The sequence below is a fragment of the Cloeon dipterum genome, unplaced genomic scaffold, assembly GCF_949628265.1.
Source record: "Cloeon dipterum unplaced genomic scaffold, ieCloDipt1.1 scaffold_14_ctg1, whole genome shotgun sequence".
Classification (NCBI taxonomy): domain Eukaryota; kingdom Metazoa; phylum Arthropoda; class Insecta; order Ephemeroptera; family Baetidae; genus Cloeon; species Cloeon dipterum.
This window is the reverse complement of record NW_027052680.1, coordinates 157,916-185,470: the sequence shown is the minus strand read 5'-3', so window position 1 is coordinate 185,470 and position 27,555 is coordinate 157,916. Positions and strand designations below refer to the sequence as shown.

At 33.9% G+C, this 27,555-nt stretch overlaps 2 protein-coding genes across 2 annotated transcripts; both read right to left on the bottom strand.

Annotated features, from left to right (window-relative positions):
- Window positions 1–114: 114 nt before the first annotated feature.
- LOC135947641 (uncharacterized) lies at window positions 115–933 on the bottom strand. The gene has a single exon (XM_065496518.1). It carries the CDS (start codon window positions 931–933, stop codon window positions 115–117), a length of 819 nt encoding a protein of 272 aa, XP_065352590.1.
- Window positions 934–18,727: 17,794 nt separating this feature from the next.
- LOC135947646 (uncharacterized) lies at window positions 18,728–20,191 on the bottom strand. The gene is made up of 2 exons (XM_065496522.1): window positions 19,126–20,191; window positions 18,728–19,037 (listed from the first exon to the last, which is right to left on the bottom strand). Exons 1-2 carry the CDS (start codon window positions 20,039–20,041, stop codon window positions 18,868–18,870), a joined length of 1,086 nt encoding a protein of 361 aa, XP_065352594.1. The 5' UTR covers window positions 20,042–20,191; the 3' UTR covers window positions 18,728–18,867.
- Window positions 20,192–27,555: the final 7,364 nt, after the last annotated feature.

The following is a 27,555-nucleotide window of genomic DNA, read 5'->3' as shown; positions in this document are numbered from 1 at the left end:
ATGATCGAGGAAAAACGCAAAGGTCAGCGCCTGTATCGATCAAAAATTGTACTTTTGAGTTTTTATCAGTTATAAAGAGTCGGCCTGTGACCTCTTGGCAGGAGCTGTCGGCCACTAAACCCTGCCGTTGGAGTTTGACTTGTTGGTCGAGTTAGGGGAGGCAGCTTTAGGAGTGTAAGAGCATGGTTTTTCGCATTTGTAGGCTTGCTCTTTGAATCTGCGATGATAGTAGCAATAGTCATCAGATTCCCGATTGTTGCGAGAACGAGAGCGGTCATAACGATTCCTCCAGTTTCCCCGATACTGACCTTGCGGCCGAGAAGACCGCTGGTTAGTCTCCAGAACTTCAAGTCTACGAGACAGTTCAGCAATGGGGTCGGAGGGAGAGGAGGTGGCGGCGCATACCTGACTGGAGCGTTGCATCTTCACAACATCAAACACGCTATCGGCAATCACAGTCAGTTCCTCCAGAGCCATGGTAGGATGAGGTGCGAGGCAAGTCTGCACTGCGGCGGGCAGTTTGTCCGCCCAGAGGGTGCGCATCATTTTGTCCGGAACATTGGCGCCGGCGAGGGAACGAAGGTGGCGCAGGAGCTGTGAGGGGGTACGATCACCCAACTCAGCAGTAGAGAGCAGCTCGCGCAGCTTCTTCTCGTCAGTCAATGAAAACCGAGCAATTACCTTCTTTTTAAACTCCTCATAGTTGGTACGCAGAGCATCGTCGTCGAGGATGTCGGTGAGCTCGCGCACAGCCGCCTGGTCGAGGCTTCTCACCACGTAGTGGTACCTCGTTGTCGGCGCCGTGATGTTCGCGATGTGAAAGTTGCTCTCGGCGTTGCGGAACCAGTAGTCAGGGTTATCCTTCCAGAATGAAGGTAGCTGGCATACAATTCGATGAACTGCACCATCACCCTGAGCGTTGTTCTGAGCCATTGTTGGGAAGAATTTTCAGTCGGCGAATTATTCAAAATCTTGCACGACGAATTTCCTTTATTGGGCCGTGTTCGTGTCTTCAGTCGGTGGTCACCAGAATTATATGGGGGTCTAAATGAGAGTATGACCTTCCATATAAAAAAAAGAGTTTATTGGCGGAGTAGGATGGCTGCGTGTCGCTGACTCGGCCCTGGCTCGTCTTCTGGTTCGTCTTCTTCAGATCTTGTCAGCCTATGGTTGGTGAATGATTGTCGCCGAATCTTCTCTCGCCTTTTATTTAAAATCTAACAATGTGTTGATTGTTGAAAATGAATGTTGAGCGCCGAGCCAATCACGGTGCCCCTACAGATTCAACCAATCATCTGAAGTTTGATGAAATTCCAGGAAATCCAGACTAAAACTATCGATTCTTCGTCAAGGAATCGACCAATCATCTGAAGTTTAATGGAATTCCAAGAAAGCCCGACCAAACCTATCGATTCTTCCTCAAGGAATCAACCAATCATCTGAAGTTTGATGAAATTAAAAGAAAGCCAGACCAAAACTATCGATTCTTCGTCAAGGAATCAACCAATCATCTGAAGTTTGATGGAATTTCAAGAAAGCCAGACCAAAACTATCGATTCTTCGTCAAGGAATCGACCAATAATCTGAAGTTTGATGAAATTCGAAGAAAGCCAGACCAAAACTATCGATTCTTCGTCAAGGTATCGATCAATCATCAGAAGTTTGATGAAATTCCAAGAAAGCCAGACCAAAACTATCGATTCTTCGTCAAGGAATCGACCAATCATCTGAAGTTTTATGAAATTCCAAGAAAGCCAGACCAAAACTATCGATTCTTCCTCAAGGAATCGACCAATCATCTGAAGTTTGATGAAATTCAAAGAAATCCAGACCAAAACTATCGAATCTTCGTCAAGGAATCTACCAACCATCTGAAGTTTGATGAAATTCCAGGAAATCCAGACCAAAACTATCGATTCTCCGTCAAGGAATCGACCAATCATCTGAAGTTTGATGGAATTCAAAGAAAGCCCGACAGAAACTTTCGATACTTTGTCAAGGAATCGACCAATCATCAGAAGTTTGATGAAATTCCGAGAAAGCCAGACCAAAACTATCGATTCTTCGTCAAGGAATCGACCAATCATCAGAAGTTTGATGAAATTCCATGAAAGCCAGACCAAAACTATCGATTCTTCGTCAAGGAATCGACCAATCATCTGAAGTTTGATGAAATTCCAAGAAAGCCAGACCAAAACTATCGATTCTTCGTCAAGGAATCGACCAATCATCTGATGTTTGATGGAATTTCAAGAAAGCCAGACCAAAACTATCGATTCTTCGTCAAGGAATCGACCAATCATCTGAAGTTTGATGAAATTCAACGAAAGCCAGACCAAAACTATCGATTCTTCGTCAAGGAAACGACCAATCATCTGAGGTTTGATGAAACTCAAAGAAAGCCAGACCAAAACTATCGATTCTTCGTCAAGGAATTGACCAATCATCTGATGTTTGATGAAATTCCAAGAAAGCCAGACCAAAACTATCGATTCTTCCTCAAGGAATCAACCAATCATCTGCAGTTTGATGAAATTAAAAGAAAGACAGACCAAAACTATAAATTCTTCGTCAAGGAATCGACCAATCATCTGAAGTTTGATGAAATTACAGGAAAACCAGACCAAAAATATCGATCCTTCCTCAAGGAATCGACCAATCATCTGAAGTTTGTAGAAGGTCCAAGAAAGCCAGACCAAAACTATCGATTCATCGTCAAGGAATCGACCAATCATCTGAAGTTTGATGAAATTCAAAGAAAGCCAGACCAAAACTATCGATACTTCGTCAAGGAATCGAACAATCATCTGAAGTTTGATGAAATTCCAAGAAAGCCAGACCAAAACTATCGATTCTTCGTCAAGGAATCGACCAATCATCAGAAGTTTGATGAAATTAAAAGAAAGACAGACCAAAACTATAAATTCTTCGTCAAGGAATCGACCAATCATCTTAAGTTTGATGAAATTACAGGAAAGCCAGACTAAAACTATCGATTCTTCGTCAAGGAATCGACCAATCATCAGAAGTTTGATGAAATTCCGAGAAAGCCAGACCAAAACTATCGATTCTTCGTCAAGGAATCGACCAATCATCAGAAGTTTGATGAAATTCCATGAAAGCCAGACCAAAACTATCGATACTTTGTCAAGGATTCAACCAATCATCTGAAGTTTGATGAAATTCCAGGAAATCCAGACTAAAACTATCGATTCTTCGTCAAGGAATCGACCAATCATCTGAAGTTTGATGGAATTCAAAGAAAGCCCGACCAAACCTATCGATTCTTCCTCAAGGAATCAACCAATCATCTGAAGTTTGATGAAATTCCAAGAAAGCCAGACCAAAACTATCGATTCTTCGTCAAGGTATCGATCAATCATCAGAAGTTTGATAAAATTCCAAGAAAGCCAGACCAAAACTATCGATTCTTCGTCAAGGAATCGACCAATCATCTGAAGTTTGATGAAATTCAAAGAAAGCCAGACCAAAACTATCGATTCTTCGTCAAGGAATAGACCAATCATCAGAAGTTTGATGAAATTCCAAGAAAGTAAGACCAAAACTATCGATATTTCGTCAAGGAATCAACCAATCATCTGAATTTTGATGGAATTCAAAGAAAGCCAGACCAAACCTATCGATTCTTCCTCAAGGAATCAACCAATCATCTGAAGTTTGATGAAATTCCAAGAAAGCCAGACCAAAACTATCGATTCTTCGTCAAGGAATCGACCAATCATCTGAAGTTTGATGGAATTTCAAGAAAGCCAGACCAAAACTATCGATTCTTCGTCAAGGAATCGACCAATCATCTGAAGTTTGATGAAATTCCAAGATATCCAGACCAAAACTATCGATTCTTCCTCAAGGAATCAACCAATCATCTGCAGTTTGATGAAATTAAAAGAAAGACAGACCAAAACTATAAATTCTTCGTCAAGGAATCGACCAATCATCTGAAGTTTGATGAAATTACAGGAAAGCCAGACCAAAAATATCGATCCTTCCTCAAGGAATCGACCAATCATCTGAAGTTTGTAGAAGGTCCAAGAAAGCCAGACCAAAACTATCGATTCATCGTCAAGGAATCGACCAATCATCTGAAGTTTGATGAAATTCAAAGAAAGCCAGACCAAAACTATCGATACTTCGTCAAGGAATCGACCAATCATCTGAAGTTTGATGGAATTTCAAGAAAGCCAGACCAAAACTATCGATTCTTCGTCAAGGAATCGACCAATCATCTGAAGTTTGATGAAATTCCAAGAAAGCCAGACCAAAACTATCGATTCTTCCTCAAGGAATCAACCAATCATCTGCAGTTTGATGAAATTAAAAGAAAGACAGACCAAAACTATAAATTCTTCGTCAAGGAATCGACCAATCATCTGAAGTTTGATGAAATTACAGGAAAGCCAGACCAAAAATATCGATCCTTCCTCAAGGAATCGACCAATCATCTGAAGTTTGTAGAAGGTCCAAGAAAGCCAGACCAAAACTATCGATTCATCGTTAAGGAATCGACCAATCATCTGAAGTTTGATGAAATTCAAAGAAAGCCAGACCAAAACTATCGATACTTCGTCAAGGAATCGAACAATCATCTGAAGTTTGATGAAATTCCAAGAAAGCCAGACCAAAACTATCGATTCTTCGTCAAGGAATCGACCAATCATCAGAATTTTGATGAAATTCCAAGAAAGCCAGACCAAAACTATCGATTCTTTATTATAGTTGTTTATTGTTCTACGTATATCAATTACAGTCAATTTAAAAATTTTGTGAACAATGGCATAAAGTGACAAGCAGTAACTGCATAATCGCCCGAAACAAAATATTGATCCGTCGATGTCACGTGCCGTTAAATTAATATTGTTACGATCACTAACACTTTAAAAATTGCACCACAAGAACTGCTCACACAACGAGGGGAATTTCGGTGCGTCGCAGTCCTTTAAACTCGGTGGCAGGTCGTTCCAGGGCTTACACACCCTGTAAGAAAAGGCGCTTCGGCCGAAAGCGGTTCTTGCTGGGGGCGGCTGGAGGCGGGGATGCGCCATGCTGTCGCCTCGCAGTGCGCGCCCTTGGATGATTCTCGCTCTCGCGTCAAAGTCTGTCTGGCCGCTCTGGCACCTTTGGAAGAAGACGAGGTCTGTGTGCCGCAGGTACATGTTGAAAGGCATCACGTTTTGCAGCCTTGGTTCCGGCAGGATTTTGCCGTACGCAAAGTGCATCGCCCTGTTTTGCACTCTGCTCAATTTGTTGATGTTTTCCTGCGTCGTCGGGTGCCAGGCGGGGAGGCCAAAGGTCATCACTGGCCTCACCATAGTCAAGTACGCAATTCTTTTTACGCGCGGCGTGCACCCACGTAGATTTCGCGCCGCGAAACTGATCCGCTGCGCTGCTTTCGCTCGCACGATGTCCGAGTGTACGCTCCAGCGGAGGTCGCGCGCAATGTACACGCCGAGTAGCCGATGGGATTCCACATACTGGAGGGGCGCGTCACCGAGAGTGTATTCGAAATGCAGGGGAAGCCGCGCTCGCGTAATATCCATGACTTTGCACTTTCTTGAATTCATCTCCATGCCATTATTTGCACACCAAATGTCAATGTTATTTAAATCATCCTGAAACTCGTCCGCATCTTCTTGGCTTGCTATCTTCTTGTAGATGGTCGCGTCGTCGGCGTATTGCACCAGGGTGCAGCTTCGCATGGCGTCGGGCAGGTCTGCGACAAAGACGTTGAAAAGCAACGGACCAAGAACGCTGCCCTGGATGACGCCCGAGGTGACTTCCGTTGGCCCGGAGCGCGCACCGCGGTACTGCACACACTGCGTTCGGCCTGTTAAGAAATTTTCGAGCCAGTTTAGCAACCGCCCTTGGATGCGATAATGCTGAAGCTTCGAAGTCAGCCGCACGTGGTTTACTTTGTCAAAGGCTTTGCTCCAGTCTAAGAAAGCAGCGTGGATGTGATCGCCACTTTTCTCGTCGAGGGTCGCCGTCCAGTCCTCGATCGTGCCTGTGAGCAAAGTGTTGCAGCTGCGCTTCGCTCTAAAGCCGTGCTGGCAATTTGGAATAATTTTTTCCTCGTCCAAAAACTTGACCATTTCGTTGCGAACAAATCTCTCGAGTGTCTTTCCCACTAACGAAGTAATGCTTATCGGGCGATAGTTCTCCATGTCATCTTTTGAGCCGTCTTTTGGGATCGGGGTAACTGCAGCAGTTTTCCAGTCAATGGGAAGGATAGCTTGCTCGAGAGACTTATTGAAGATGTAACTTAGGCTAACGCTGAGTGATGCCGCACAGTTACGCAATATTGCGGCCGGCACTTGGTCTGGGCCCGGCGCCGCATTTGCTTTTGTCTGCTGCAAGAGATTGTGTATTACAGCCGGTGTGCAGTTTGTATCGCATAGTTTCTTGGCTGTGGAATTCGAGTCGTGTGCCGCCCGCCTCAGGAATGGAAAAATATTTCTGGCGTTGGAGAAATTTGTCTTGAACACATCACTAAATTTGCCTGCCACCTCTTGAGGGTCGGTGATAGTTCGACCATTGCACTCGAAGCTCGCACCGTCGAGGGGGATTTTTGTTTTTGAGTGAATGTAGCGCCAGAAATCTTTGCTGCCGTCGCGCCCTTTACCTAGTTTCCACAGCCAACTATCCCTTGCTGCTCTCAGCGCTGCTTGCGCTGCTCGCCTCGCCGCAAGGAAAACCTGCCTCGTATTGTCACTTTTATTATTTAACCACTGCCTAAACATATGTTCGCGAATTCGAATCAGCATCTTAATTTGTTTATTCATCCACGGTTGAAGACATTTCTTGGTTCTGCCTCCGACCCGCTTTTTTGGAATGTGTTCCCCGGCACACTCAAAAACGATCCTTTTCCAGTTTTCCCAGCTCTCTGTAACGTCATTAAAAGCTAAGACGACCTGCAGGCGCTGCAGGAGGGCGTCGTTCATCGCTGTCCAGTTTGCTTTGCGAAAGTCGTAGACCTCGCGGGGTGCAGAGAGGGGGCGAATAGTCGCGAGTGAAAGGGTTGATTTTACTGCTTCGTGATCACTGACGCCGGGGACAACCTCGGTGGACGCAACTATTGGTGGAACGTCGGAAAGGAAAAGGTCAAGAGTCGTAGACGTTGTGGCAGTCGTTCTTGTGGGGGATTTAACTAGCTGGGACAACCCCATGCTGGCAAAAGCATCGACGAAATTTACGGCGACGGCGGTTCGAGCAAGAGGCGGCGTTGATTCCCAGTTGACGTCCAAGTTAAAATCACCCATTAAAAAACTGCCATCAAAATTGTTTTTTACAGCTGCTGCAAGGTCAAGGGAGTGCATCAGGTCGTTGTTGTAGGCATCGTCAGCATTCGGGCGTCGATATCCCGACCCCACAAGCAGCTTTAAATCATTGACTCTTATTTGGGCCCACACCACCTCCGCGCGCCCCTCGAGATGTTCGAGCCTTTTTGGCTGCAGAAAAGGGCGAATCGCAAGCAAAACGCCTCCCGCAGGGCGCCGACCCCCCAAGCGGTCCTTGCGCAGTACAACGAACTCGCGTGGCAGCACCTCATGGTTGTGGACGTCGGGGGTGAGCCATGACTCGTTTACCGCGCAAAGATCGGGGGAATGAGTGTCGAGCAGGGCGAGAATATCGGCGGCTTTATTGCGGTCTTTCAGGCTGCGAGCATTGAAGGTCAGAAACGAGATGGCGTTCTTGTCGGCTCGGCGCGGCAAAATTTGAACTCGAGGGGGATTTGGGGGTGGCGGAGGGAGGCTCCAATATGAGTCATTTAGATCAGGCAGTGTGCAGCTCCAACATATAAAGTTATTTTTTTTGCGATAGGAATTCAGCTCTTTGTCGCTCAACTTGGCGTGCTTGGCGAGACATGTCCGATGGAATTTGTTCTGGCAGCTACCGCAAGAAATTTTTACCGCATTTCTTCGGCCGACTCTGTTGCAGTAAATGCATTGCACCTGCAGAGGGCCAGGCAGGACATTTATGTCACCGCAGAGGAGGGCGAAAATCGTGAGACTTCTGCCTACGGCTGCCACTGCTGAGCGAATGCTGCACTTATCACGCGTTGTGAGAAAGCGGCAAATGTTCAAAATGTGGCAGTGGTTATTCCTTCCGTGTACCAGGGTAACACTCACCCAACTGGACAACCTTACACCCTGGGTAACTCCGATGGAGGCGAAGTGGATAGTGTAGGGGTTGGCGATTGTCCTCGGGTCCTGCAGTCGTTGTTGGCGCCGCAGGAAGTCGTGTTTTGGTAGACGAAAAAGCGCCGCGCAGATCAGGGTGAGTAGCAGCAGGCCTCGTCTTCTCATACTGGAATTTGGCACGTTTTTCGAGTTCAGGGGTGACCAAGGGTTAAGTCGCCCCAGAAGGGTTTGGGGGTGCAACTCATGTACCCCCTGGGCCCGCGTCGTCTGGGTAGCTTTAACAGACTCGATGGAATCGTAGAAAATCTGCGGGACTCTGAAAAGTGCGTGCGTATCTTACCAGTATGATGCTCAGCTTTTTGTAGCTAATTGCTAGCTTTTTGCTCAGCTAATATGTATTTGCTTTTAAATAAAATGTAAAGTATGAATGTACATTGTAATATTATAAAATGCTTTTAAATAAAATGTAATATGTAAATGTTCAATGTAACCTTTTAAAATGCTTTTAAATGAAATGTTATGTGTAAATACTTAATGTTACCTAATAAAATGAAATGTTATATGTGAATATTAAATGTAATGTTATAATATGTACTTGCTTTTTAATAAAATGTAATATGTAAAATGTATGTTAAATGAAATGTTATATGTAAATACTAAATGTAATGTTATAATATGTACATGCTTTAAAATAAAACGTATTATGTAAAATTACAATGTAACATTATAAAATGCTTTAAAACGAAATGTTATGTGTAAATACCTAATGTTAAATTATAAAATGTAATGTTATATGTTAATACTAAATGTGATATTAAAATATGAATCTGCTTTTTAAACAAAATGTAATATGTAAATACTAAATATAACATTTTAATGTGTTTGCTTTTAAATAAAATGTAATATGTAAATGTTCAATGAAACCTTTTAAAATGCTTTTTAATGAAATGTTATATGTAAATACTAAATGTTATATTTTAATATGTGTTTGCTTTTAAATAAAATGTTTTAAGTAAATGTACAATGTAATCTTTAAAAATGCTTTTAAATGAAATGTTATGTGTAATCACTTAATGTTACCTAATAAAATGAAATGTTATATGTGAATATTAAATGTAATGTTATAATATGTACTTGCTTCAAAATAAAATGTAATATGTAAATGTATAATGTAACATTATAAAATGCTTTTAAATGAAATGTTATGTGTAAATACCTCATGTTACATCATAAAATGAAATGTTATATGTGAATACTAAATGTAATATTCTAATATGTATTTGCTTTTAAATAAAATGTAAAGTATATAAAATGTAATATTATAAAATGCTTTTAAATGAAATGTAATATGTAAATGTTCAATGTAACCTTTTAAAATGCTTTAAAATGAAATGTTATGTGTAAATACCTTATGAAACATTATAAAATAAAATGTAATATGAGAATACTAAATATGATTTTATTTATTGAATCTGCTTTTGAAACAAAATGTAAAAAGAAAATACAAAATGTAATATTTTAATATGTAATTGTTATTAAATAAAATGTAAAGTATAAATGGACAATGTAATAATATAATATGCTTTTTAATGAAATGTTACATGTAAATGTTCAATGTAACCTTTTAAAATGCTTTTAAATGAAATGTTATGTGTAAATACTTAATGTTACCTAATAAAATGAAATGTTATATGTGAATATTAAATGTAATGTTATAATATGTACTTGCTTTTTAATAAAATGTAATATGTAAATGTAAAATGTAACATTATAAAATGCTTTTAAATGAAATGTTATGTGTAAATACCTCATGTTACATCATAAAATGAAATGTTTTATGTGAATACTAAATGTAATATTCTAATATGTATTTGCTTTTAAATAAAATGTAAAGTATGAATGTACATTGTAATATTATAAAATGCTTTTAAATGAAATGTAATATGTAAATGTTCAATGTAAACTTTTAAAATACTTTTAAATGAAATGTTATGTGAAAATACCTTATGTTACATTATAAAATAAAATGTTATATGAGAATACTAAATATGATTTAATTTATTGAATCTGCTTTTGGAACAAAATGTAAAAAGTAAATACAAAATGTAATATTTTAATATGTAATTGTTATTAAATAAAATGTAAAGTATAAATGTACAGTGTAATAATATAATATGCTTTTAAGTGAAATGTTATATGTAAATACTAAATATAATATTCTAATATGTATTTGCTATTAAATAAAATGTAAAAATAAACGTACAATGTAACATTTTGAAATGCTTTTAAATGGAATGTTATATTTAAATACTAAATGTAATGTGTTCATATGTACTTGCTTTTAAATAAAACGTTATATGTAAAATTACAATGTAACATTATAAAATGCTTTAAAATGAAATGTTATATGTAAATACTAAATGTAATGTTATAATATGTACATGCTTTAAAATAAAACGTATTATGTAAAATTACAATGTAACATTATAAAATGCTTTAAAACGAAATGTTATGTGCAAATACCTAATGTTAAATTATAAAATAAAATGTTATATGTTAATACTAAATGTGATATTAAAATATGAATCTGCTTTCAAAATTTAATATGTAAATACTAAATGTAACATTTTAATGTGTTTGCTTTTAAATAAAATGTAATATGTAAATGTTCAATGAAACCTTTTAAAATGCTTTTTAATGAAATGTTATATGTAAATACTAAATGTTATATTTTAATATGTGTTTGCTTTAAAATAAAATGTTTTAAGTAGATGTACAATGTAACCTTTAAAAATGCTTTTAAATGAAATGTTATGTGTAATCACTTAATGTTACCTAATAAAATGAAATGTTATATGTGAATATTAAATGTAATGTTATAATATGTACTTGCTTCATAATAAAATGTAATATGTAAATGTATTATGTAACATTATAAAATGCTTTTAAATGAAATGTTATGTGTAAATACCTCATGTTACATCATAAAATGAAATGTTATATGTGAATACTAAATGTAATATTCTAATATGTATTTGCTTTAAAATAAAATGTAAAGTATATAAAATGTTATATTATAAAATGCTTTTAAATGAAATTTAATATGTAAATGTTCAATGTAACCTTTTAAAATGCTTTAAAATGAAATGTTATGTGTAAATACCTTATGAAACATTATAAAATAAAATGTAATATGAGAATACTAAATATGATTTTATTTATTGAATCTGCTTTTGAAACAAAATGTAAAAAGAAAATACAAAATGTAATATTTTAATATGTAATTGTTATTAAATAAAATGTAAAGTATAAATGTACAATGTAATAATATAATATGCTTTTTAATGAAATGTTACATGTAAATGTTCAATGTAACCTTTTAAAATGCTTTTAAATGAAATGTTATGTGTAAATACTTAATGTTACCTAATAAAATGAAATGTTATATGTGAATATTAAATGTAATGTTATAATATGTACTTGCTTTTTAATAAAATGTAATATGTAAATGTAAAATGTAACATTATAAAATGCTTTTAAATGAAATGTTATGTGTAAATACCTCATGTTACATCATAAAATGAAATGTTTTATGTGAATACTAAATGTAATATTCTAATATGTATTTGCTTTTAAATAAAATGTAAAGTATGAATGTACATTGTAATATTATAAAATGCTTTTAAATGAAATGTAATATGTAAATGTTCAATGTAACCTTTTAAAATACTTTTAAATGAAATGTTATGTGAAAATACCTTATGTTACATTATAAAATAAAATGTTATATGAGAATACTAAATATGATTTAATTTATTGAATCTGCTTTTGGAACAAAATGTAAAAAGTAAATACAAAATGTAATATTTTAATATGTAATTGTTATTAAATAAAATGTAAAGTATAAATGTACAGTGTAATAATATAATATGCTTTTAAGTGAAATGTTATATGTAAATACTAAATGTAATATTCTAATATGTATTTGCTATTAAATAAAATGTTATAATAAATGTTCAATGTAACATTTAAAAATGCTTTTAATTAAAATGTTATATGTAAATAATCAATGTAACCTTTACAAATGCTTCTAAATGAAGTGTTATGTGTAAATACTTTAAGTTACCTAATAAAATGAAATGTTATATGTAAAAAATAAATATAATATTCTAATATGTATTTGCTATTAAATAAAATGTAAAAATAAACGTACAATGTAACATTTTGAAATGCTTTTAAATGGAATGTTATATTTAAATACTAAATGTAATGTGTTCATATCTACTTGCTTTTAAATAAAACGTTATATGTAAAATTACAATGTAACATTATAAAATGCTTTAAAATGAAATGTTATATGTAAATACTAAATGTAATGTTATAATATGTACATGCTTTAAAATAAAACGTATTATGTAAAATTACAATGTAACATTATAAAATGCTTTCAAACGAAATGTTATGTGCAAATACCTAATGTTAAATTATAAAATGTAATGTTATATGTTAATACTAAATGTGATATTAAAATATGAATCTGCTTTCAAAATTTAATATGTAAATACTTAATGTAACATTTTAATGTGTTTGCTTTTAAATAAAATGTAATATGTAAATGTTCAATGAAACCTTTTAAAATGCTTTTTAATGAAATGTTATATGTAAATACTAAATGTTATATTTTAATATGTGTTTGCTTTAAAATAAAATGTTTTAAGTAGATGTACAATGTAACCTTTAAAAATGCTTTTAAATGAAATGTTATGTGTAATCACTTAATGTAACCTAATAAAATGAAATGTTATATGTGAATATTAAATGTAATGTTATAATATGTACTTGCTTCATAATAAAATGTAATATGTAAATGTATTATGTAACATTATAAAATGCTTTTAAATGAAATGTTATGTGTAAATACCTCATGTTACATCATAAAATGAAATGTTATATGTGAATACTAAATGTAATATTCTAATATGTATTTGCTTTTAAATAAAATGTAAAGTATATAAAATGTTATATTATAAAATGCTTTTAAATGAAATGTAATATGTAAATGTTCAATGTAACCTTTTAAAATGCTTTAAAATGAAATGTTATGTGTAAATACCTTATGAAACATTATAAAATAAAATGTAATATGAGAATACTAAATATGATTTTATTTATTGAATCTGCTTTTGAAACAAAATGTAAAAAGAAAATACAAAATGTAATATTTTAATATGTAATTGTTATTAAATAAAATGTAAAGTATAAATGTAAAGTGTAATAATATAATATGCTTTTTAATGAAATGTTACATGTAAATGTTCAATGTAACCTTTTAAAATGCTTTTAAATGAAATGTTATGTGTAAATACTTAATGTTACCTAATAAAATGAAATGTTATATGTGAATATTAAATGTAATGTTATAATATGTACTTGCTTTTTAATAAAATGTAATATGTAAATGTAAAATGTAACATTATAAAATGCTTTTAAATTAAATGTTATGTGTAAATACCTCTTGTTACATCATAAAATGAAATGTTTTATGTGAATACTAAATGTAATATTCTAATATGTATTTGCTTTTAAATAAAATGTAAAGTATGAATGTACATTGTAATATTATAAAATGCTTTTAAATGAAATGTAATATGTAAATGTTCAATGTAACCTTTTAAAATACTTTTAAATGAAATGTTATGTGAAAATACCTTATGTTACATTATAAAATAAAATGTTATATGAGAATACTAAATATGATTTTATTTATTGAATCTGCTTTTGAAACAAAATGTAAAAAGTAAATACAAAATGTAATATTTTAATATGTAATTGTGATTAAATAAAATGTAAAGTATAAATGTACAGTGTAATAATATAATATGCTTTTAAGTGAAATGTTATATGTAAATACTAAATGTAATATTCTAATATGTATTTGCTATTAAATAAAATGTTATAATAAATGTTCAATGTAACATTTAAAAATGCTTTTAAATGTAATGTTATATGTTAATACTAAATGTGATATTAAAATATGAATCTGCTTTTTAAACAAAATGTAATATGTAAATACTAAATGTAACATTTTAATGTGTTTGCTTTTAAATAAAATGTAATATGTAAATGTTCAATGTAACCTTTTAAAATGCTTTTTAATGAAATGTTATATGTAAATACTAAATGTTATATTTTAATATGTGTTTGCTTTAAAATAAAATGTTTTAAGTAGATGTACAATGTAACCTTTAAAAATGCTTTTAAATGAAATGTTATGTGTAAATATATAATGTTACCTAATAAAATGAAATGTTATATGTGAATATTAAATGTAATGTTATAATATGTACTTGCTTCATAATAAAATGTAATATGTAAATGTATTATGTAACATTAAAAATTCCTTTAAAATGAAATGTTATGTGTAAATACCTCATGTTACATCATAAAATGAAATGTTATATGTGAATACTAAATGTAATATTCTAATATGTATTTGCTTTTAAATAAAATGTAAAGTATATAAAATGTTATATTATAAAATGCTTTTAAATGAAATGTAATATGTAAATGTTCAATGTAACCTTTTAAAATGCTTTAAAATGAAATGTTATGTGTAAATACCTTATGAAACATTATAAAATAAAATGTAATATGAGAATACTAAATATGATTTTATTTATTGAATCTGCTATTGAAACAAAATGTAAAAAGAAAATACAAAATGTAATATTTTAATATGTAATTGTTATTAAATAAAATGTAAAGTATAAATGTACAGTGTAATAATATAATATGCTTTTTAATGAAATGTTACATGTAAATGTTCAATGTAACCTTTTAAAATGCTTTTAAATGAAATGTTATGTGTAAATACTTAATGTTACCTAATAAAATGAAATGTTATATGTGAATATTAAATGTAATGTTATAATATGTACTTGCTTTTTAATAAAATGTAATATGTAAATGTAAAATGTAACATTATAAAATGCTTTTAAATGAAATGTTATGTGTAAATACCTCATGTTACATCATAAAATGAAATGTTTTATGTGAATACTAAATGTAATATTCTAATATGTATTTGCTTTTAAATAAAATGTAAAGTATGAATGTACATTGTAATATTATAAAATGCTTTTAAATGAAATGTAATATGTAAATGTTCAATGTAACCTTTTAAAATACTTTTAAATGAAATGTTATGTGAAAATACCTTATGTTACAATATAAAATAAAATGTTATATGAGAATACTAAATATGATTTTATTTATTGAATCTGCTTTTGAAACAAAATGTAAGAAGTAAATACAAAATGTAATATTTTAATATGTAATTGTTATTAAATAAAATGTAAAGTATAAATGTACAGTGTAATAATATAATATGCTTTTAAGTGAAATGTTATATGTAAATACTAAATGTAATATTCAATCAAGGTTTTATTAAACACATTTCGTGTACAACAATCGTATCATTATTATCACTTATTTTTAGAAATATAATTAGCAGTCTTAGCTACTTGTGTCAAACTAGATTGGTTCATATCACAGTTAAAAAGGTGGTACAGCTCCATACTTTTTCCACAAAGTTCACAAACACATGTTGGCTTCGCTACGCTGTGGTACTCTTTGGTTTGGCATAGTACAAAATGAAAACCGTGACAAGCGTGTCTCGTGATTACATGTCTGTTAGCGTAGCATGCTGTCTTCCAGGTCTGGTTGACCATAGCGGGCGTGTCGTAAAATTCCGGCTCTATCTGAGAGAATTTAAACAATTGATTTTGAATAAATTTACTAGAAGTTGGAGTCTCAGGCAGTGAAAATCTGGACATTAAGTCCTTGACAAAAAAGTCAGTGTCAGCCAGTTTGTAGGTCAATCTGGATTTCATAAACTTAGAGAGGCCCAATGCTTTTTTCAGATATCTCGACTTAACGGATTCTAATTTTATTAGATCGTGCAGCGTAAGATACGGCCACATTACTTGAATGCCGTAGCTGGCGATAGGCGCCACGGCCAGGTCAAAGAGCTTAAGGGCCGTATTGACAGACGATTTTGAGAGGGAGGTCAGCTTAGCCGTGGCAAATATGGCGGCTCTAGCTTTCTTGGACATATGAGTAGAAAAGGAACGACCGGAGGACTGAAAGGTGACTCCCAAATAGGTAAACTCAGGGACAAATTCAACTGCCTCATCATTTACCACGAAGGAATCAGTCTTCCTAAGCCTCCCGCGTCCCTTATTTCTGAATTTAACAATTTTGCACTTGTCAAAGTTTAACTGTAGACTCCTCTCCTGTAAGTATTCGATTAGTATCAAAGTGAATTGCCTGAGATCCTCTAAATTATCAGAAAGTAAGGCCATATCGTCAGCAAAAAGTATTAGTTTAACATTTGGCACCTTATCCAAAATAAAATTAATGTCAGCAATTGCGAAGATAAATAGAAAGGGCGAAATACTGCCACCCTGGCGCACACCATTTGACTGAACAATTGACTCAGACTTAGAAACTCCATCTTGGACAACCAGATAATTTGAGTCTAACATTTCACCCAGAAGGCTAAGCTCACTGAGAGAAAATTGACGGGTCCTCACTAACTTATCAAAGATGAAGCCTCTGTCGACAGAGTCGAAGGCTTTCTTGATGTCCAGAAAAAGGGTGTACAATGGCTTATTATTCGTATAAACTACAGAATTTATTTCGTCCATGAGGAGCTGTACGGCATGCAAAGTAGACCTCCCTCTCACAAAGCCAAACTGATTCGACGGGATGGACCCAATGAGCCGAGAATAAAGCCGATTGTTCAAAATACGGTCCAGTAAATTGTACAACGAGCAGCAGACACTTATACCCCTATAGCTATTCACATCAGAAACGCTACCCTTCCCCTTGTACAGCAATTTTAAATTGGACGTTTTCCAAGCATTAGGAAACGAGCCCAATTCAAAACAATTATTGAGGAAAGCAGTCATCTCGTCAGGAATAGCCAGCCACAAGTGCCTAACCGCCGCATTGCGCAACTCATCCGGACCGGGGGCTTTTTTGTTCTTCATAGCTCTGAGCGCCAACTCGACTTCAGCCTGCATGAATGGAATATGTGCAACTTCGCTTTCGTAATGCATCAGTCTGGATTTTAAGTTTAAGCTGTCATTCTGCCCAAGTCCTCCCACGCTGAAAAGCCCGCCCAAGAACTGCGTCCAACTGTCCATGCTAATGTCATTGGACACCGAACTCTGGCAGCTGCCCCTCAACCTGAGAATCCTGTAGCAGCGGCTTTCCGCCTCGTTAATAATTTTTTCATCGAGGTGCTCTTGATAGCTGGTCTTTTTTATTTTGCAAAGCTTACGATAGGCGGCTTTCTCAGCTGACAGAGAATTTAGCGTACTAATTTGTTTTTCTAAGGGCAAGGAGCAGAATTGGCTAGAGTCGGCCAACTTTCTCAGGGTTAGGAGCGTCTGTTTGAGAGTGAAGCACTCTGTATCATGCCACGGCTGGCCTCTCTTTTTAAAAACAGTCTCACGAGTTTCTGTAGCATCCTCAACAAGTCTCAGTAAACTGCAATAAAATTCATTGACATCCTGATTATACAAAAGCTCATGCAGGAAGGGTCTGGCTTCTTTAACACTTGAAGCTAACTGTTCTGGATTCAAATTGCGTTTGATTCGATTTACTTCTGTGAGACTGTTGTTTGCAACATGTGGCACTTCCATCTGCACGCATACCAGACTGTGCTTTCTTAGAAAACTATCTATAACTCTAAATGATTTATTTTTGATTTTACATCCACAAAGTATAAGATCCACGACGCTAGAGCCATTTTTTGCGGTATAAGTGCTTTGCAAAGGGAGAGAGTTCATTAATTGAAGATTATTCAACGAAATAAAATCTAAGATTATTTCTCCCTTTCCTTTCTTCTTGTCTAAGCGGCAGTTGTAATCCCCTGCGAAGATTACACTCTCAAGATTTAAAATGTGCAAAAGGGACTCATTAAGCTCGTCCCAGACTTCGTCTGGGGACATGAGTGGATTGAAATAGGATGCTACAATGCTCAAATCAGGAAAATTTAAGATGAGAGAATTATCTAAGATTATGTAGCTATTAAGGTTACCCAGACTCGGCCGGAAAAATACGGACACGCCGCGCATAGGTCTCCCAGAGCGCTGTTTCGAACCAAATTTTACAATAGAAATTCGGGATTGCAAATTCTTTTAACAGAAAGGTCTCAGTCAAGATTATAATATCAAATTTTCGAAGAAAATTTACGTCGAGAAGGGGGAACACATTTTTAAGTCCCTCGATGTTCCAAAGAAGCAGAGAAAGGTTTACACTTAGCTGGTTCTCGTGCTGCCCTTGGTGTCCCTGTTTTTTCCCGTCAGCGGCGCCTTGCCGGCAGCAGGCATCTCAGCTGGCTGGATGGCTTTCCTTTTTGGTCTGAGCACTCTTTTCAGCTGGGCTGGACTGTTGCTGATTCTGGGTGCGGCACTCTTCATGCTATTGGAAGTTCCCAAAGCGTCATCTTTTATCCGAAAGAGAGCCCCTTCGGCAACAAGTGCCTCAGGGGCAGGAGAGTTATTAACATCACCTGAGGGGTAGGTTGTTGGGGTGGGGCCGGACGCACAGGAAGATAGAGCCCCTGTCACAACACAGGCCTTCGGATGGCGTCCGGCGGAACCACCCGTTGAGGTCGTGACAGTAATTTTAGCAGCTTTTAAATCAGGGTTGGCACTGCTACGCCAGGGGGCGGAGGGGGAGGGCTGCTCCACGTCAGACTCTGGGCCCGAACCGTCCTCAAAGAACAACTGGCATCTCCTCTTACAGTCATTGTAGAGGCGCTCGCTGGCCGGGACTCTGCAGCTGCGGCCACGTGTCGAGATGGGTCTGTCGGGCGTAAGAGTCTTATCAGCGCAGGCAGGTGAATCACCAGCCAACGAAACATTGGCAGGTGAAAAGCTAAGAACAGGCTCACCTGAGTTACTGGCCGCCAGGGTGGGACTGGACACAGAGGGGGAGGTGGTGGCCCCCGATGTCGCAGTGATGCCCTCCCCGTGTCCAGCTGATCCACCCTCCACAGCGGCTTCAGGAGCTCGAGCGGTCTTACGGGCGCCGCTAGGCCAACTTCGCTTCGGGGCCACCGTTCTCTGCTTACGCTGCTGTCTCTCTGCGGGCTGCGTGAACACGAGGACATCAATGTCCTTTCCAGCAAAGGCCTCCTCAAGCACGCCGCGCACCCAAGGCCAGGGGAGACGGTCAAGACCAGCGCCTATACGGGGGATCGAGAGTGTCGACACCTTCGCCTTGGCACACCGCCGCGCCAGCTCGAAGACAGCTGCACGGAAGTCGTCTGGCAGGGGTCTGCAGTGGGCTGAACGAGGTTTCGTTACCAGGTGGAAGATGAGTCGGTCCTCTTTGTCGCATACAACCTGAGCGACCTCGCCCGGGCGCAGGCCAAGGGACTGCAAGTACCCTTGGAAGCCAAATCTCCTCTTGAAGGTAACTGCCAGCCCAGCCCCCATCAGGAAGTCGGCTCCGACGCAGTGTGCCATGGCTGACTGCGGGGGGGCGTCGGTGAAAAGGTCGCCAGCGATTGTGAAGATTTGAGCCGGAGCTAACGTCATCCTCGAATCTGGTGCAGTTTTGTCAGGTTGGCAGCGGGACGAATAAGTTTTGTTTTCATCAGCCAGCATGTCTCTTCTGGGGCTCTGTCTGGTCACCGCAGTCGTCATCTGGCCACTAACAGAATTTTTAATAAATTGCATGTCGTTGAGAACCTTGTCCATCTTAAGATGCAGTCGCTCGAGCTCTCGATCACGCCTCTGGCAGCAGCACGCTGGCCCGGCCTCCGGGCATAGGCGGCTCGCACTTGAGTAAACACCGGCCCACATTTTAGCCTAAGGGGGGTTTAAACCACTCAAAGGTCACTAGGAACACGGAAGCCGCAAGGGCAGGTATCGCAGCCGGTGTTGTCAGCCAGAAAACAGCAGAAAAAACCAAAAATCCAGGAGAGTGATTATGGCTTTGTTTTGTTCAGCAGGCAGGTTAACCAACGTCTCAAAATGTAATATTCTAATATGTATTTGCTATTAAATAAAATGTTATAATAAATGTTCAATGTAACATTTAAAAATGCTTTTAATTAAAATGTTATATGTAAATAATCAATGTAACCTTTAAAAATGCTTCTAAATGAAGTGTTATGTGTAAATACTTTAAGTTACCTAATAAAATGAAATGTTATATGTAAAAAATAAATATAATATTCTAATATGTATTTGCTATTAAATAAAATGTAAAAATAAACGTACAATGTAACATTTTAAAATGCTTTTAAATGGAATGTTATATTTAAATACTAAATGTTATGTGTTCATATGTACTTGCTTTTAAATAAAACGTTATATGTAAAATTACAATGTAACATTATAAAATGCTTTAAAATGAAATGTTATATGTAAATACTAAATGTAATGTTATAATATGTACATGCTTTAAAATAAAACGTATTATGTAAAATTACAATGTAACATTATAAAATGCTTTAAAACGAAATGTTATGTGTAAATACCTAATGTTAAATTATAAAATGTAATGTTATATGTTAATACTAAATGTGATATTAAAATATGAATCTGCTTTTTAAACAAAATGTAATATGTAAATACTAAATGTAATATTTTAATGTGTTTGCTTTTAAATAAAATGTAATATGTAAAAGTTCAATGTAACCTTTTAAAATGCTTTTTAATGAAATGTTATATGTAAATACTAAATGTTATATTTTAATATGTGTTTGCTTTAAAATAAAATGTTTTAAGTAAATGTACAATGTAACCTTTAAAAATGCTTTTAAATGAAATGTTATGTGTAAATACTTAATGTTACCTAATAAAATGAAATGTTATATGTGAATATTAAATGTAATGTTATAATATGTACTTGCTTCATAATAAAATGTAATATGTAAATGTATTATGTAACATTATAAAATGCTTTTAAATGAAATGTTATGTGTAAATACTAAATGTAATATTCTAATATGTATTTGCTTTTAAATAAAATGTAAAGTATATAAAATGTTATATTATAAAATGCTTTTAAATGAAATGTAATATGTAAATGTTCAATGTAACCTTTTAAAATGCTTTAAAATGAAATGTTATGTGTAAATACCTGATGAAACATTATAAAATAAAATGTAATATGAGAATACTAAATATGATTTTATTTATTGAATCTGCTTTTGAAACAAAATGTAAAAAGAAAATACAAAATGTAATATTTTAATATGTAATTGTTATTAAATAAAATGTCCTACATCCTTGGAGATCGACGGAAGGACAGTTTCATCGCCAGAGGAAATTGCAGAAAAATTCTCAGAGGTGTTTCAGTTAAATTTCTCGCAAGAGCAAGCATTTCCATACCTCCGGCGCACAGCGCAGCAGGCAACCGGCACGACACAGCAGCTTTGCGGGTTGCATCTCGCTCCTGCACACGTGCAATTCCTGCTGCAGCGCACCAAGACGGCGGCGCCGGGTTGCGATGGAATAACTGCACCTCTGTTGAAGAACTGCGCGGCGGCCCTCAGCAGCAGTTTGTGCCACATCTTCCGGCGGTCCCTCAGCACGGGAGAAATACCAACGGACTGGAAGACAGCAGCCGTGACGCCGATACATAAAGACGGGCCGAAAGAAGACGTGCGAAATTATCGGCCGATCAGCATCACGTCGCTTGTCGGAAAGGTGCTTGAGAGGATCGTGCGTGACCAGTTGACAGACTTTTTGGAGTCGAAAAACGTTTTCCCGGCGAACCAGCATGGTTTTAGGGCGCGACGTAGCTGCACGACGCTTCTGACGGGATTGATTGACACGTGGACAGCGATCTTGGACGAGAAGAGCGGCTCGCACGTGCACGCCATCATGCTGGACCTAAGCAAGGCCTTCGACAGGGTGCCCCATGGTCGTCTAATTTCCAAGTTGCAACATTACGGCGTCGGCGGAGAGGTGCTGCGCTGGTTGGAAAATTTTTTAACCGGCCGTACTCAGTACGTCAAGTTTGGCGGCGCTTGCTCGGCACCGACAGGAGTTCTTTCGGGCGTCGTGCAGGGCTCGGTCATCGGGCCACTGCTCTTCAATGTGTTTATTGCCGACTTGCCCAAGGACATCAGCTCCGGCTTTGAGCAGTACGCAGACGACACGACCCTGTGGAGGGAGGTTTCGACCCCCGAGGACGCCGACGCCATGCAAGAAGACCTCAACCGAGTGTACGTTTGGTGTGAGAATAATGGGATGCAGCTTAATCAGCGGAAGAGCTATGCGATGGATTTAACACGAGCACGAGCGCCGCTTTACTTTGAGTACGCGGTCGACGGCCAGCCTTTACAGTACGTCGACAAGCAACGGCTGCTCGGCGTGCAAATCAGCAGCGATCTACGGTGGGACGTGCAAACGGACGCCGCTCGCGCCAAGGCTGCTCGTGTGCTCGGCTTTGCGGCCCGCAACCTGCGCGGCTGCACCCAGAGAGTCAAGAGGGTTGCCTACCTGTCCCTAGTGAAGCCCATCTTGACCTACGGACTTCCTGCGTGGCATCCGACCACGCAGGCAAACACGATAAAAATGGAAAGAGTGCAGAAAAGGGCACTGCGCTTTATCCATGGCCGACGACCGCCGCCGCCGCAAGAGGCAAACATCATGCCCATCAACATGCACTTAGACTACACCGACCTAATTTTCTTCAAAAGGTGCGAGGGAGGTGCCATTGATTTCAACAACCGTGCGCGCATCACCGTGAGGCGGCAGCTGCGAGGTGACGCGAACAACCGGCACCAGCGTCTGCAGCCGCCACCAGCACGCAGTGTTTTCGGCCAGCGTGCTTTTTCCTTCAGAGTGGTACAGCCGTGGAACGATCTACCACCAGAGCTCAAGGACTGCCCCGTGGCTGAATTTCCCTCCCTCTTCAAAAAGTACTTGTGGCAAGTGCAGAGTGATAGTGATCAGTGATAAAATTTTAATTTGCGGCTCAGTGCGGCGTGATATTACTCTGTAAAGGATCGTTTTAGCTTTATTTTGCTAGTACTGTTTGCCATTTCTTGCTTTTAATATTTCTATTCAATGTATTTATTGTATTGACTACTGCAAGAATAAACAAGAATATATAATGTAAAGTATAAATGTACAGTGTAATAATATAATATGCTTTTTAATGAAATGTTACATGTAAATGTTCAATGTAACCTTTTAAAATGCTTTTAAATGAAATGTTATGTGTAAATACTTAATGTTACCTAATAAAATGAAATGTTATATGTGAATATCAAATGTAATGTTATAATATGTACTTGCTTTTTAATAAAATGTAATATGTAAATGTAAAATGTAACATTATAAAATGCTTTTAAATTAAATGTTATGTGTAAATACCTCTTGTTACATCATAAAATGAAATGTTTTATGTGAATACTAAATGTAATATTCTAATATGTATTTGCTTTTAAATAAAATGTAAAGTATGAATGTACATTGTAATATTATAAAATGCTTTTAAATGAAATGTAATATGTAAATGTTCAATGTAACCTTTTAAAATACTTTTAAATGAAATGTTATGTGAAAATACCTTATGTTACATTATAAAATAAAATGTTATATGAGAATACTAAATATGATTTTATTTATTGAATCTGCTTTTGAAACAAAATGTAAAAAGTAAATACAAAATGTAATATTTTAATATGTAATTGTGATTAAATAAAATGTAAAGTATAAATGTACAGTGTAATAATATAATATGCTTTTAAGTGAAATGTTATATGTAAATACTAAATGTAATATTCTAATATGTATTTGCTATTAAATAAAATGTTATAATAAATGTTCAATGTAACATTTAAAAATGCTTTTAATAAAAATGTTATATGTAAATAATCAATGTAACCTTTAAAAATGCTTCTAAATGAAGTGTTATGTGTAAATACTTTAAGTTACCTAATAAAATGAAATGTTATATGTAAAAAATATAATATTCTAATATGTATTAGCTATTAAATAAAATGTAAAAATAAACGTACAATGTAACATTTTAAAATGCTTTTAAATGGAATGTTATATTTAAATACTAAATGTAATGTGTACATATGTACTTGCTTTTAAATAAAACGTTATATGTAAAATTACAATGTAACATTATAAAATGCTTTAAAATGAAATGTTATATGTAAATACTAAATGTAATGTTATAATATGTACATGCTTTAAAATAAAACGTATTATGTAAAATTACAATGTAACATTATAAAATGCTTTAAAACGAATTGTTGTGTGTAAATACCTCATGTTACATCATAAAATGAAATGTTATATGTGAATACTAAATGTAATATTCTAATATGTATTTGCTTTTAAATAAAATGTAAAGTATGAATGTACATTGTAATATTATAAAATGCTTTTAAATGAAATGTAATATGTAAATGTTCAATGTAACCTTTTAAAATGCTTTTAAATGAAATGTTATGTGTAAATACTTAATGTTACCTAATAAAATGAAATGTTATATGTGAATATTAAATGTAATGTTATAATATGTACTTGCTTTTTAATAAAATGTAATTTGTAAAATGTATGTTAAATGAAATGTTATATGTAAATACTAAATGTAATGTTATAATATGTACATGCTTTAAAATAAAACGTATTATGTAACATTACAATGTAACATTATAAAATGCTTTAAAACGAAATGTTATGTGTAAATACCTAATGTTAAATTATAAAATGTAATGTTATATTTTAATACTAAATGTGATATTAAAATATGAATCTGCTTTTTAAACAAAATGTAATATGTAAATACTAAATGTAACATTTTAATGTGTTTGCTTTTAAATAAAATGTAATATGTAAATGTTCAATGAAACCTTTTAAAATGCTTTTTAATGAAATGTTATATGTAAATACTAAATGTTATATTTTAATATGTGTTTGCTTTTAAATAAAATGTTTTAAGTAAATGTACAATGTAATCTTTAAAAATGCTTTTAAATGAAATGTTATGTGTAATCACTTAATGTTACCTAATAAAATGAAATGTTATATGTGAATATTAAATGTAATGTTATAATATGTACTTGCTTCAAAATAAAATGTAATATGTAAATGTATAATGTAACATTATAAAATGCTTTTAAATGAAATGTTATGTGTAAATACCTCATGTTACATCATAAAATGAAATGTTATATGTGAATACTAAATGTAATATTCTAATATGTATTTGCTTTTAAATAAAATGTAAAGTATATAAAATGTAATATTATAAAATGCTTTTAAATGAAATGTAATATGTAAATGTTCAATGTAACCTTTTAAAATGCTTTAAAATGAAATGTTATGTGTAAATACCTTATGAAACATTATAAAATAAAATGTAATATGAGAATACTAAATATGATTTTATTTATTGAATCTGCTTTTGAAACAAAATGTAAAAAGAAAATACAAAATGTAATATTTTAATATGTAATTGTTATTAAATAAAATGTAAAGTATAAATGTACAATGTAATAATATAATATGCTTTTTAATGAAATGTTACATGTAAATGTTCAATGTAACCTTTTAAAATGCTTTTAAATGAAATGTTATGTGTAAATACTTAATGTTACCTAATAAAATGAAATGTTATATGTGAATATTAAATGTAATGTTATAATACGTACTTGCTTTTTAATAAAATGTAATATGTAAATGTAAAATGTAACATTATAAAATGCTTTTAAATGAAATGTTATGTGTAAATACCTCATGTTACATCATAAAATGAAATGTTTTATGTGAATACTAAATGTAATATTCTAATATGTATTTGCTTTTAAATAAAATGTAAAGTATGAATGTACATTGTAATATTATAAAATGCTTTTAAATGAAATGTAATATGTAAATGTTCAATGTAAACTTTTAAAATACTTTTAAATGAAATGTTATGTGAAAATACCTTATGTTACATTATAAAATAAAATGTTATATGAGAATACTAAATATGATTTAATTTATTGAATCTGCTTTTGGAACAAAATGTAAAAAGTAAATACAAAATGTAATATTTTAATATGTAATTGTTATTAAATAAAATGTAAAGTATAAATGTACAGTGTAATAATATAATATGCTTTTAAGTGAAATGTTATATGTAAATACTAAATGTAATATTCTAATATGTATTTGCTATTAAATAAAATGTTATAATAAATGTTCAATGTAACATTTAAAAATGCTTTTAATTAAAATGTTATATGTAAATAATCAATGTAACCTTTACAAATGCTTCTAAATGAAGTGTTATGTGTAAATACTTTAAGTTACCTAATAAAATGAAATGTTATATGTAAAAAATAAATATAATATTCTAATATGTATTTGCTATTAAATAAAATGTAAAAATAAACGTACAATGTAACATTTTGAAATGCTTTTAAATGGAATGTTATATTTAAATACTAAATGTAATGTGTTCATATGTACTTGCTTTTAAATAAAACGTTATATGTAAAATTACAATGTAACATTATAAAATGCTTTAAAATGAAATGTTATATGTAAATACTAAATGTAATGTTATAATATGTACATGCTTTAAAATAAAACGTATTATGTAAAATTACAATGTCACATTATAAAATGCTTTAAAACGAAATGTTATGTGCAAATACCTAATGTTAAATTATAAAATGTAATGTTATATGTTAATACTAAATGTGATATTAAAATATGAATCTGCTTTCAAAATTTAATATGTAAATACTAAATGTAACATTTTAATGTGTTTGCTTTTAAATAAAATGTAATATGTAAATGTTCAATGAAATCTTTTAAAATGCTTTTTAATGAAATGTTATATGTAAATACTAAATGTTATATTTTAATATGTGTTTGCTTTAAAATAAAATGTTTTAAGTAGATGTACAATGTAACATTATAAAATGCTTTAAAATGAAATGTTATATGTAAATACTAAATGTAATATTATAATATGTACATGCTTTAAAATAAAACGTATTATGTAAAATTACAATGTAACATTATAAAATGCTTTAAAACGAAATGTTATGTGTAAATACCTAATGTTAAATTATAAAATGTAATGTTATAGGTTAATACTAAATGTGATATTAAAATATGAATCTGCTTTTTAAACAAAATGTAATATGTAAATACTAAATGTAATATTTTAATGTGTTTGCTTTTAAATAAAATGTAATATGTAAATGTTCAATGTAACCTTTTAAAATGCTTTTTAATGAAATGTTATATGTAAATACTAAATGTTATATTTTAATATGTGTTTGCTTTAAAATAAAATGTTTGAAGTAAATGTACAATGTAACCTTTAAAAATGCTTTTAA